Here is a 13,072-nt window from a genome sequence, read left to right on the forward strand (position 1 = left end):
ACAGGTATCTAAAAAGTATTTTGGCTCAGGGAGCAGCAGAAATTCACTATCAGTAATAAAGGCTGGTCTAGCACCTTTTTGTCATTAGATGGCGCTGCAGCCATAATTTTCAGCTGTTGCAATGGTATTTTAGAACATGTTTTTTTTACAAGTTTGCTTTCTTTTTCCTCCCCAGTGGTCCCCTCCACGTGCAAAGCAGGTGAATGAAAGCATTGCTGTGGGTGCAGGGGAAGCATCTGCTGGAGGATTTACAGCTGGGAGTACTATGTCTTTGGAATTATGAAAAGCTTGCAATGCAGAATATATAATTTTCCATGTTGTAAATTCATCTGAGTCAATCTCAGGCGTATGTGTTTGACATGCTTTAAAGTATCCCCCACTCACTTCTAGTGATCGAGGTCATAGGAGCCTTTAGGGGGGTACCAGTGACAGTTTTCTCGCATATAAGGAGTTGTATTTGTTTCTTTTCCTGAATGTGAAGGTTTTGCTCCTTTGCTATGCATAATAAGCAGTCTTTATGGAAGGCTTCTAGTTTAGAGATATTGTTGCCTGTTTTATGAAAGAATTACCCAACTGCATTGCTAACCTGTTTATTAGCCAGAGATGAAGGGATGTCCTCAGTGATCCTGAAGCTCACCGTTGGTACAGTTGGGATGCACTGCTGGTCAAGGATTGTCTTATGAGATTGTATGTATGTTCAATGAGCCATTTGTAAGCACATGAAAGAAACACAGTCCCCAGTTGTGGTATAACCACAGACGTCTATAAAAAGTGTACATAGCATTTATAATATTTTCACTATTGGGTTAGAATAGTGTGAGCCTGGAAAGCCAATAGTATAATACTATAATTATATAGTGTAGTTTGTTAATAGGCTTGCTAAGCAATAATATTCGTGATCAATTCCCTAATAGCAACATCAGACTTTTCTCTCAAAGATAAATGCTTATATAATAGTTCTTTCTGCAAACTGCTGTGCTCCTGCTACTTGTTACATTTTTTAAAACTTTGTTGTATCTCTTCTGCCTTGACTGAATAGTCTTTTCTTCATAACTAAATGCTCTTTGTTATAAGTTCCCTTTGTTTTCTTTCCCTACGTGTCTTCCCGTCATCGTGGTACTTGCTTGTGTCTGAATCAGTTTGAATTTCACAAATGAGCAGACCTGGCATAAAAATAACAAAGGATTTTGATAGCATTGAGTTACACTTAATACAAAGCACTACTCCTACAGGTATTTCTGTTCACATATGTGGCTGTAGGATAGTAAATAATCACTACATTATTATATCAGAAAGATTCTAACTCGCTCAGGTACTAAGTGACCTAGCTTTTCAGGCACTGAAAAACATGATGGATTCAAATTTTGGTCTCTCTTTTCCAATGAAAGGATATCAGCTACTGCTATAAAACTTTCTTTTCACTGAGAATGACGGACAGATAAACAAAGGTTAGTGGAATTAAATGTAGAGGGTAGTGGAGAGACTAATTTTTCATTCTGGATAGAGATATCTCCAAGGAGAAGACATACCTGAGCCCTGAAATCAACTTCTAGGAGTGTTCACATGATTTGCCTTAGTTATGGGATTAAATACCTGATTTGTACTGACTGTTTCCTGCCTGATAGACAGCATTCTTCTCAGCATTCTGGAGAAGTGAGACTTTGAGTTCTTAAATCACTCTTAAAAGTATTAAGAAACTTGAGTTGCTAACCTGGTCCAGTAGAATTCTTACACAGCACTGGATGTTTCAAAACTTCTTCATTTGGCATAGCTTGGTTGCTCAGTTGGATTGTCACCATTCTGCTTGTTGGGTGTGTATGTGCTGAGGGTGATACACAAAATAGTGTCATTTTTTAGAAGAACACATCTCACATCTGTGTACTTCATTCCAAAAGCTGTCTGATAAGCTGCCTTGATGAATATCTCATTTCATTGTTTGGTGGTACAGAATGTGTTTTGGTGAAAATAAAAGATATCACCCAGAACTTCTCCATTCAAGAAGAATTGCCTTAACATGTTAAACTTTAACAGTTATTTTTATTTTATTTCACAGAGGGTTTTTGTGGATTTGTTTTCTTGTTGTTATTATTATTGCTGATTTTGGGGTTTTTTTTTAACTCTCTGCTGTATAGAGAATTGTTTGCTTGCCTTGATGAAATGAAATGGACAACTACCAATATGATCAGTTTCTTTTCAGTGTTTAGGGTTTTCTTGTTCTGGTACCAAGGTATTAAATTCTTATATCCTCATTCTAGAAGAAAAGAACTAAAGAGATTTTGGTCATCACTAGAGAAGCTGCTGTTTACATTTTCCCAAACATTACTATAATGAATAATTTCCCTAGACTTCATTACATGAAAGTCATATTTTTGTATTCCCTATCTCCTGTAAATGAACCGAAAACAGCGGTGAAATTTAATATTAAATTTGACACACACTTACTTAGAAGGTGCATTTTTGTCTAGTGCCTTTGACATGCTTGCCTGAGACAGGGGCTGTATAATGATGCAAACTCAAAAGTGAGATTGCATTGCTAAAATGTGGCAGGGAAATAGTAGCTTTTATTAATGATATCCTGACAATTGTTGTGCTGCCTAGAGCAATGGAGGAGCAAAGCAGAGACAACTTCTACTTTTCTGTTTAACATGTACATTTCAGCTTCCTAAACAGTTACAAATGTTCCTCTTCCAGGATGAAGATTTCCTTACTTTAATTTTCAAGGCTATGATGAAGGATGCCTTGAATTCTTCACATCCAGTCTCTTCTTCTGTTCAGTCTTCAGAGCAAATTGAAGAAATGTTTGATGCTCTTTCTTACATCAAGGTAACTGTAAAAATATTCCAAAATATTAGGAAAGTGATACATTGGGTATTGAAAATATGAATGTGGAATCACAAGTAAGTAGGCATGTATTGACAGACCTTTGGAGGTTATTTACACCCAATTCAAATAATGCAGGATTTCTCAATAATGTTTTTGATCATCTATGTAGCATTTGATTGGGAAAATACTATGTATATGTATTTGTTGCCTTACTTGCCACCTTGTTGAAAGCTTGAGCACAAGGTGGACTGCAGGTAAATACTCTGAATTTTTTGCTCATCTTATTCCAAAGTTCTTTCATATAAACAGGGAGATTACTCATGAAGACAGAAGAGGGGGAACCAATAGATGAAGCAACGTAACCAGTTAGGCATATATTCTTCTGGTAGCAGACTGTAACAAGTGATTAAAAAAAGAGTTAAAACAAAACACCAAAGTAATCATTCCATCTTTTACTCTCTCTGGTTTAAAAAACCTCCAGTATTTTAGAGATATCCTGAACTGGAAGCTTGCCTCTGAAGGCAAATTATTTTACTGCATATCCTGGTTGTCTGAAACGTGATTATTTCTAATGTCTAGTGAGAGTTGTGTGTTAGGCTTATGTTATTAAAGCATCTCAGTGCCTTGCTTAAAAATGCATGAGAGAAGAAATACCTGTGTTTGCAAAATTTTTATTCACATTGTCTCAGGTTTTAGATACCAGATTTTGGTAGTGTTGGAGGAAAGCCTTTTGTTTGTTTATTTTAGATTAGCTGGCATTTTTTTTCATCACTGTCCTGTACTTTCATCTAATTAGAAATCATGGGGACAGCTACTATTTTCTGCTAGAAAATAGTCAAATACTATATCTTCCTCTGCTCAGTGGAATGCAGTTCCCATGACAGTCTTGGTTTGTTTCCTCTGACTTCCATTTGCAAGTCTCAGCTGGTCAACACAGGCTGTCTGGCATCCTTGAATAGTCTGGGATGCCAAATAGACTTATGTAGTGATGTGCTTCCATTTATTTTGGACTCTGCTCTCTCAGCTGCAAGAAAAGATATGTGTGATTTTCAGGTTACCATGGTTACCAAATGAATTTGGATTCTCTCCTTTTATCAAAAGGCATGGCTGTTGTTTCGTGCTTCAGAGGTGCTGTCTCAAGTAATTCCCTTTTTGGTGAGCTTCTGGAAGCTATGGATTTGGCACAATTATGTGTGTAGCCAGCTAACTTTGGAGATAGAAATTCTGACAGTCTTTGATTGAAACTTTTCTATATAATTTTAATGGAAAAGTTTCCTAAGTGATTGGATGGGAGTTTTAGTCAGTATAACATTATATTTGGAGAATTATTTTATTATTTCATTGCTACTAATAAGTATTTGTACATTTTGAATAGAATTGTCCTAACCTACACCTTCAAGAGCTGACCAAAAGAGGTTTTGCACATTGTCAGAAATACTGTTTTTGCAGGTGCTTTCTATGTTTCAGAGGATTTCATTGCATAGCTTTTCATTCATGCATGAAGTTCTTGTATTCACTATTTTTGTCCTTGTAGCTTAGGTAGAGTTCTTAGTGATTCATGTGAGAAGACACTTGCAATGTAGTCCCTGATAGGCAAAGGATTGTCTGTTACTGAATTGTACAATGTAATTTGTTTTACTGAACTACCAACTGACACAGATTAGTAGGTGACCTCTGCATTGTACTGTCTTGAACATAAATAATTGTATAATATTATTTTTAGTCCAACTGTTTTGCAGACTGTCAGTAAACCTAACACCCACTTGGAAGGATGTGACAGTATGGAGAACAAAGGAGTAGAGCTGTAGGTCAAGTATGGATGCATACAGGATAGGAAATTGTGGCCATATTATTAAAAGCTGTAGTAAGGGCTATTCCTGACATTTGATGAGTAGTGAATAACTAGGCAGCCTTCAGATAAGATGAAATTCCAGAACTTGAAACTGGAATGTGTGGGAACAATGCATTATCTCTCCAAAATCTTCTCCTTTACTTCTTGTTTCTTTCCTAGAAATAGTACCAAAAATATAAAGTGTACCTTTAAACTATTCTTGATCTATGGCTGCTCCTGTGTTCAGTTCTCCAGTATGGAAGCCCTCAGGCAATTTACTTATTGGTGGCTTTCACATAGGAACATTCACAGCCCTTTTGATACTAAAAGTATACTTTCATTTTTTGCTTTACAAGACATGGCTGTATTTAAACACATCAAAATGTACTTGTTCATCTGCAGTCAGTTCCAGCCTACCACGTGTATCTTATCTTTTTCCTGTATTCTTCGGTTTTTGATATAAGTGCACATCATATGACTGTTAAACAGTGACTCACAAGAGCAGTTCTGTACCATACAGACGAGTGCTGGTAATGAAAAATGGCAGCCAGCAGAGACATATCAGTAAGAAGGCAATATTTTTCAGATTTTGTTGATTGGAAAAAATATAAAATTCTACTAGTCCATTTTGTAATTGTAGTTTGAGGCTTTAAAATATTTTTTTTTCCAAAGCAGCTGGGTAAAATTTTCAAACTACATTAGCCTTTTCTGTAACTGTATTTGGAGTTCATGAAATAGTAAAAGAATATTTTTCCAAGGAAACTGAGTGTAATGGTAATTATTTGAAGGATATTATTTGGAATAAAATCTGCTAGCTTCTGACTTACTCCTGTACTCTGAAAGAGCTATAATATGCATATGCTTAAAAAAGTTCTGTAACTTCAATTTACTGATTCATTTTCTGTTTTTTTTTCTCCCTAAAGGGGGCTTCACTTCTTTTGATGCTGAAGCATTATCTCACTAAGGACGTTTTCCAAGCTGGCATTGAGGTATACTTGCATAATCACAACTATGGAACTGCCCAGAGTGATGACCTGTGGGACAGCATGAATGAGGTATCCGTCTTGGACACACTGTTCTTCTTTTTTTTTTTTTTTTTCTCCACTTCTCTGAGTATCACAGGTTTTATTTATTTCCTTGTAGATTAAAAAAGTAGGATAATGGGCTGCAGGTAAATACTCTAAATTTTTTGCTCATCTTATTCCAAAGTTCATTCATATAGATAGGGAGATTACTGAAGCTTCTAGGGGGTACATTGCATACCATCCCAGAAAAAGCACTATGAGTGAGTATGTACTGCCCTGCATGTCCATCCAGAATGGACATATCATCTCTACAATTACATAGGTAGTGTGTTAAGACCAGAATGAAAGTAATAAAATTCAGGATAAAATTTACTTTCAATGAATAGCTATATCCAACCTCACAGAGGTCTTAGGTTACTTGCTACTAATGTAACTTTGTCATAGCTTCTGTTTTAATAAGTGTGATGAAATTTTAGATAAGCAGACTGTACAGGCAGCTCTCAAATTATAAGCCAGGCATAAGGCTGTGTCTAATTTTAAAACTAGTGTGAAGGGCTCAATAAAGCAAGGCTTGGGTAGAAGAGGGTGAGGACTGGAGTCAGCAATGCCATGGGAATCAGAGAGGCCAGGGAAAGGAGGGTGGAGAGAGGGCAGGAGGGACAGGGGAAGGGACTGAGGGTTCAGGGAGCTACAGGCTTATCAGCCAGAACTGAGTGCTAAGGAAGGTCATGGAGCAGATCATCTTTAGTACCGTTACAGGGCACATACAGGACAACCAGGGAATCAGGCCCAGCCAGCATGGATTTAAGAGGGACAGGTCCTGCCTGGCCAACCTGGTCTCCTTTTATGACCAGGTGACCCACCTGGTGGATGAAGGAAAGGCTGTGGATGTTGTCAGCCTGACGTTCAGCAAAGCCTTTGATACTGTCTCCCACAGCATTTTCCTGGAAAAGTGGGCATCTCATGGCCTGGGCAGGTGCACTTTGTTGGATTAAGAACTGGCTGGATGGCCAGGGCCCAGAGAGTGGAGGGACAAGTTCACTGTCAAAGTGATTGTTTCGAGATGCAAAATCGTGCAACCACTTAATTGGTAACTTAAGAAGAAAGTTAAGTGTTCTCCATTTGCTTTTTATGTTATGATTGTTTTTACAGATTACCAATGGAACACTAGATGTAAAAAAAATGATGAAGACTTGGATTGTGCATAAAGGATTTCCTTTAGTCACTGTTGTCCGAAAGGGAAAGATTATTTCAGTACAACAAGAGAAATTTTTGTATCGTGTGGAACCAGAAAATTGGACATCAGATGCAAGGTTATTATCTTCTTAATACCTTTTATACATTAAAAGCAAGCTGCTGTCTTAAGCTTGTACATCTTTCTAACTTGTATTCAAGACTTTTAGTGTTTCCTTTGAAGGCAGGTAGTAACAGAGAATTCAGCACAAAACTTTGCACATCTAGTATCTGCCTGAAGGTTTATGTCTATTTCCACTGAAGCAACTGGTAGAAATTGGTGACACTCTTTGTAATCTGAATTTCTTACATGCATCCTTTTCCTGAAGCTTTTAAGCTTGACATTGTGAGTTGGTTTTAAATACCAAAAGACAGATCTCATAAGTAAAGGTTTCTTTCCATTTGAGAAAGTTTTGTATGTTTAACAAGACTCTGAAGAAAGGCAGGCTGCAGAAGCTTCACAGAAGTTACAGATGAATGTATCCTACTTTTGAGTCTCTGCTTTTAACTTCCAAAATTCAGCTGTATACCTTGGGCTTTGCTACAAGAAGGTAAAGAAGCTAGAATCAATTATTTCTTGGCTTTGAAATTTTACAATGACACTACTACATGACAACAAATGGCTTGTTAGGAAAAATGTACAACAGAGGCAATATCCATTGTACCAAAATCTAAAAAGAAATACATAGGCAAATTCTGAAGAAGCAAAGATGCGGCAGTTGTAGTTTTAAAATTTTGTTTACTGAAAATGTAACTTACCTTATGACCCTCAACAGTGTCTTCTAACAAAAATATGTAAGTGTGAATTCTTTGGATATTTTGCTGGTTTTATTCAGTTGTTTGAAGTTTTACCAGGAGCTAAGTTCATTGCATCACCTTGCAGAAAAATAGGTCTATGAAAGAAGTTTGTCTCTTGAAATGTAGGAATTTAGAGGGCTCTGTTTTACTTTTGTTATGCAGAAAAAGAAAAGCAAAGTGAAGTTGAAAGGTAAGGGAAGAAGGGAAGGATTTTTAAGCTAAGTAATTTCTATTTCTAGTTGATGTAAGTTTGGGGCATGTATGAAAAGGTTTAGAAAAAGAGCACTCTGTGTGAGTCATACATAGAGGGGATCCCTGTCGAAATCTGATTAATATGTGCAGCTTCTTTCATCTCACTCAGATATATGTTTTTCTCTAAATAGCCAAGTCCTTATCATCATTATGATCCTCATTAGCATTTGTTCTTCCAACTTGCAGCTCACTTAAAGTCTTTGTGGTATGCTTTCTATACCATGATTTGGAATTTGAATCTTGTACTTGGATAGTTTTTTAATTTTAGTTCAAACTTGCAAAAGATCCAGAAAAACAATGTTGGACTCAGGTAAAAATCATACTAGATGAATTTCTGATGCAGCCAGAGATTTACTGTCTGTATGATTTCGGACTAGCTAGCTAGAATGCTGGAACTAGGAAAGATGTACTAGAAAAAGTAGAGGAATTCCATCAGGGAATAGTGCCATTTAAGATCTTCTTTGGTGATGTACACAGTGGGATCAAGTGCTCAGTTTGTAAATGACACCAGGCTGAGTAGTGCAGTTGGTGTGCCTGGGGGAAGGGATGGCATGCAGAGGAATCTGGACAAGCTCAAGTAGTGGGTCAGGCCAACCACTGGTATCAACACAGGCTGGGGGATGAACAAATCAAGAGCAGCCTTGCAAAAGAGGAGCTGGAGGAGTTGTGGCACTGGACATGGGCCAGCAGAGTGCCTTCACAGCCCAGAATTCCAGTTGTATCTTGGGCTCCATCCAAAGCAGCTTGGGCAGCAGGGGAGGGAGGGGATTCTGCCACTCTGCTCTGCTCTGCTGAGAGCCCACCTGGAGCCCTGCATCCAGCTCTGGGGTCCCAGCACAGAAAGGACATGGACCTGTTGGAGTGAGTCCAGAGTAAGTTCACAAAACAATCAGATGGACAGAACACCTCTCCTGTACAAGGACAGACAGTCAGTTTGGGCTTTTCACCCTGGAGAACAAAAGTCTATGGGGAGACCTCACTGCATTCTTTCAAGTATTTAAAGGAAAGATGGGGACAGACTTTTTATCAGGTCCTGTCATAACAGGACAAAGAATAATGGTTTTAAAATAAAAAAATCTACATTTAGACTAGATACAAGGAACAGTATTTTTACAATGAGGGTGGTAAAACAGTGGCACTGGTGGCCCAGAGAGGTGGTCAATGCCCCACCCCTGGAAACATTCAGGGCCAGGTTGAATGGGACTCTGAAGAACCTGAGGTAGTTGAAGATGTTCCTGCTCATTGCAGGGGACCCGAACTAGATGACCTTAAAAGGTCTCTTTGAATCCAGTCTATTCTATAAAATTTACCCATTTCTCAACATGGTGGGATTTTTAAAAATAATTTCTGTACATGCTGTACATTTATTCTTTCATCATATCCTGATTATATAAGTAAGACTTACATTTCATTATTCTACACAGCATTCAGTGATTCTAGTATTATTAGTATAAAAAAGTGCTTAAATTAAGCCATTCAAGGGAGATAATATGTATATAACATGTCAGTAAACATTTGTTTTCCTTTGCAGTTACCTGTGGCATATTCCTCTCACTTACATAACAAACAGATGCAACGTCACTCATTGCACTAGTGCATATCTACTGGATCAGAAGTCAGGTATGTGAGTAAAAGCTGTGGTAGCAAGTTACTTTAGTGTTACATATACAGGATTTTTCTGAGAGCACCTTTGAGAAAGATGTGAAGCTGAAGACATATGGGGCACAAAATAATTTCAGAGATCTGGTCTGGAACAGAGCACTGCTGGGTGTTGTCATCATCAGAGAGCTGGTTCCCTGTAGCACTGTGTGTATAAATACATGACTGTAACTGGAACAGAATCACAGGTTTGAAATTTATAAAAGCCTATGCTTTTCATCATAATGCATACACATAATCTCTCAAACTGCATGTTCTTTGGAGAGCAAATTATGTGAATGTTGATCTGCCAGTTTGCTGAAATGTTAGCAAGTAACTTTCCACTGAAATGTTTATTTTGTTTAATTGTGTAGGAAAATATTGTATTTGGAACAGTAGGTGGGGCTGTTTGAAAGAAAAACTGGACAAAAGGGGAAAAATTAACTGATGCAACTTGGGGTGGACTGTGTTAATGTTCATTCAATCAGATATAAGAAGAAGGATGAGGAAGTACAACCTGGAATTTTTGAGCTGTCTTTCAAAACCTTCATACTGGCTTTTCCTTTGTAGGGAGAAATAGCGGGAAAGTATTTACTGTCTCTCTCAAAGTCTACTTCATGGACTTTGATTTGAACAAACAGTTGTTAAGCGTTTGTTTCAGCTGATAACATACTGTCTGTCCACTAGCTGTCATTGAACTTCCAGAAGAGGTGGAATGGATAAAATTTAATGTAGATATGAATGGCTATTACATAGTTGACTATGCTGAAGACTGGAAAACACTGATTGATCTCTTGAAAAAAAACCACACTGCTCTGAGCCCTAAAGACAGAGCAGATTTGATCAACAGTATCTTCAATCTTGAACGGTAAGACTTCTAATTGGAAAAGGTATTTAATATGTGTTTCAAGTTTTTTTTCCAAGTTAGAGAAGATCAGATTTAGTTTCTAGAGACAGCTGCTTTAGAGGAAGTTTAATTCAGTCTTCAATAGACTTGTTGGAGCTGTTCACTGATGCTCTAGATGTTATTTCCCTCTTCTTTGTAGCATCATCTAGTTGTTTAGATCACAGAGAGCCACATGATAGTTTCCGTTTCTGGAAGACACTGTTTTCTTTAGTGTCCAGTAATCTGCCTGCTAACTGTTTTTGTGTACTGTAGTACTCCACTTTAAAAAAGCAAGCTATTTCCCTCTTAAATTTTTACTGGTGCCGTCTCATGTGTTTCACCACCACTATCAGAAGCAGGTGAGGCGAAACATATTGGATCATCTCTTTGGAAACTGCTACTCTATCTGAGTACCCTTATTTATGATAAATATTTTCTGACATCCTTGCCACACTTCCTTACCCATTTTCGATTTTTGTTAATTGGAGGCATGTTAGTGGCCTTTGTTGCTTTGTTGTAATCTTGCTGAAGTTAAAATATGAAAATTTCTACACATAAATTGTTTCTTATGTCATCCCCTCTATTCACTTACCTCTCTGTTCATGTAATTGAAAACATCACTTCTGATTTGTTTCAGGAAATGCTTTTGTTTTGTAATCCATTTTAATGTTTGTGTTCATTGACCCACAGTCTAGGAAGAGAGTCTCTGGAAAAGGCCTTTGAGTTGATAGATTACCTCAACAAAGAGAACAGCACTGCACCACTTACTCAAGCTTTGTTTCAGCTGAGTCTTATATATAGCCTTTTAGACAAAAAAGGTGAACAACAACTGGCAGCACGAGTCATGGTATGTCTTAGTTTTTCGTAAATGATAATTCTAAATAATTTGCTATAATGTTCTTTATAGTTACATTCTCTTTTTACATGTTTCCTGCTGAACATATTAATTAATTTCAGTAATGGATGGGGATTCTAGAGAGTTGCTAGTCTTGCCAGTTTTTTCTAATGGTCTCTTACCAAAATGCTGCATTTTTTGGACCAGCTTCTCCTCCTCTCCTTCCCCTGTTCCCCATGTGCCCCAAAATGTTTTATAGGGAGTGTGGTGCAGTAGTGTCTGGGGCTATCTTAAAGTGCCCATACAGGTGAGTTTAGTACAAATATCTAATGAAAAAGATTCCATGTACTTTTCTTGTACGGAAAAGTTTTTTTCAAAAGTTAGAGTGGCTAGAGATCATAGATCTAATTGCCTTTTAGAGAGACAAAGAAAAAAAACAGAACTGTTTTCTGTAGAAATAGAAACACAAGGATGGTTGTCATTGTCCTGTTCCAGTTGTGTAATAGAGCAATACAGTGTTTCTAGTCTAAATCTACAGATTTCACAGTGAAATCAATATTGTGGGTTCAGTTCTTGGTAAGTATATGTCTTTCATTTCTCTGTTTACCTTCTTATTATGGAGCTTCTTCTCCATATTCATCTACTGGTTTAAAATGACCTTTGCTGCTTTGCAGTGTAAAACAACAGTAAAGGGATTTAATCTATAAGAAAATTATTAAATTATTAGATAAAATAGCAGACTTTTTTCTTTATGCTAGGAAGGGGTAATTAGTGAGTGCTTAAGGAAACATAAGGGGAAAAAAGCAGTATTTTAATTTACCCAAAGTTGTTACAAATCTGCTATAAACAGCCTAAGCTCTGCTTTGCAATGCAGTCTGTGCAGTTTTATTTAAGTTCAAAATTTTCAGCTGAGATGTGGTAGCTAATCAGGCATCCAGCTGTGGTTTTGGCAAGCTACAAACAGAACTACAAAACTGAAGGGTGTTCAGACTATAGACATAGAAAAGTTGTTTCTTTGTGCTAAATGAAGGTATATTTACTGTGACTTGGTGAAGTTAAAAGCAGTTAAACATACAAAAGATGTAGTGCTTTGTGATTGTAAGCTGATTACAATCAAGTCTGAGCCAGGGCTCAAAGATGAGTCTTCAGTTTCCATGTGCAGTTTAAGATGTTGCCTGGCCCATCTGTCACATTTATGTGATATATGATACTTACAGTTAAGAAATAGCATGTGTAAGTTGGAATAAACAGATGAAAAACTACTGTTTAGCTTCCATTGTTCAAAAGCTCAACCTTTTATTTTTTTCTTACTTTAAACTAATTTTCTGTATAGAAAATCCTCTTGGAAGAGTTTAGCTATTGCTGGTAACTTTTTCCTCCTTTAGCATAGGATAGAGCACTTGCTTGGAGAGAAAATGGATCAACAGCACTGGACAGATGATGGGACCCTGTCTGAACGAGAGCTCCGGTCAACACTGCTGGCTTTTGCCTGCTCCCATGATATAAGAAACTGTAGAAAAACTGCTGCTGAGATGTTTGAGACATGGATGAAGTCTGACGGAACAAAAAGGTACCACAAAAACTGAGCTTCTATTTCTTGTACCCATCTGCTTTCCTGTTATGTTGCCACCATTGTACTTGGGAAAAGCACCCCAACAGCAAACAGAACAGTCAAAAAAAACCCCACCACACCACCACCATCACCGACTTCGTATTGATAAAGAATGTGATTCTGTCTTTAACTGTTCCAT

The 13,072-nt window shown here is 37.4% G+C and overlaps 1 protein-coding gene across 4 annotated transcripts in view; it reads left to right on the forward strand.

Moving 5' to 3' along the window:
• The window catches only part of LNPEP (leucyl and cystinyl aminopeptidase), a 52,780-nt gene that overhangs the window by 35,430 nt on the left and 4,278 nt on the right, over positions 1–13,072 (forward strand). For all 4 annotated transcript variants that reach the window (XM_064402950.1, XM_064402953.1, XM_064402952.1 and 1 more), the window contains 7 exons: positions 2,692–2,823; positions 5,578–5,709; positions 6,832–6,992; positions 9,494–9,582; positions 10,288–10,468; positions 11,177–11,333; positions 12,707–12,891. In XM_064402950.1, the coding sequence (XP_064259020.1) occupies positions 2,692–2,823; positions 5,578–5,709; positions 6,832–6,992; positions 9,494–9,582; positions 10,288–10,468; positions 11,177–11,333; positions 12,707–12,891 (1,037 nt within the window). The remainder of the gene's footprint in view (positions 1–2,691; positions 2,824–5,577; positions 5,710–6,831; positions 6,993–9,493; positions 9,583–10,287; positions 10,469–11,176; positions 11,334–12,706; positions 12,892–13,072) is intronic.

This window comes from Passer domesticus, chromosome Z (genome assembly GCF_036417665.1).
Source record: "Passer domesticus isolate bPasDom1 chromosome Z, bPasDom1.hap1, whole genome shotgun sequence".
Classification (NCBI taxonomy): Eukaryota; Metazoa; Chordata; class Aves; order Passeriformes; family Passeridae; genus Passer; species Passer domesticus.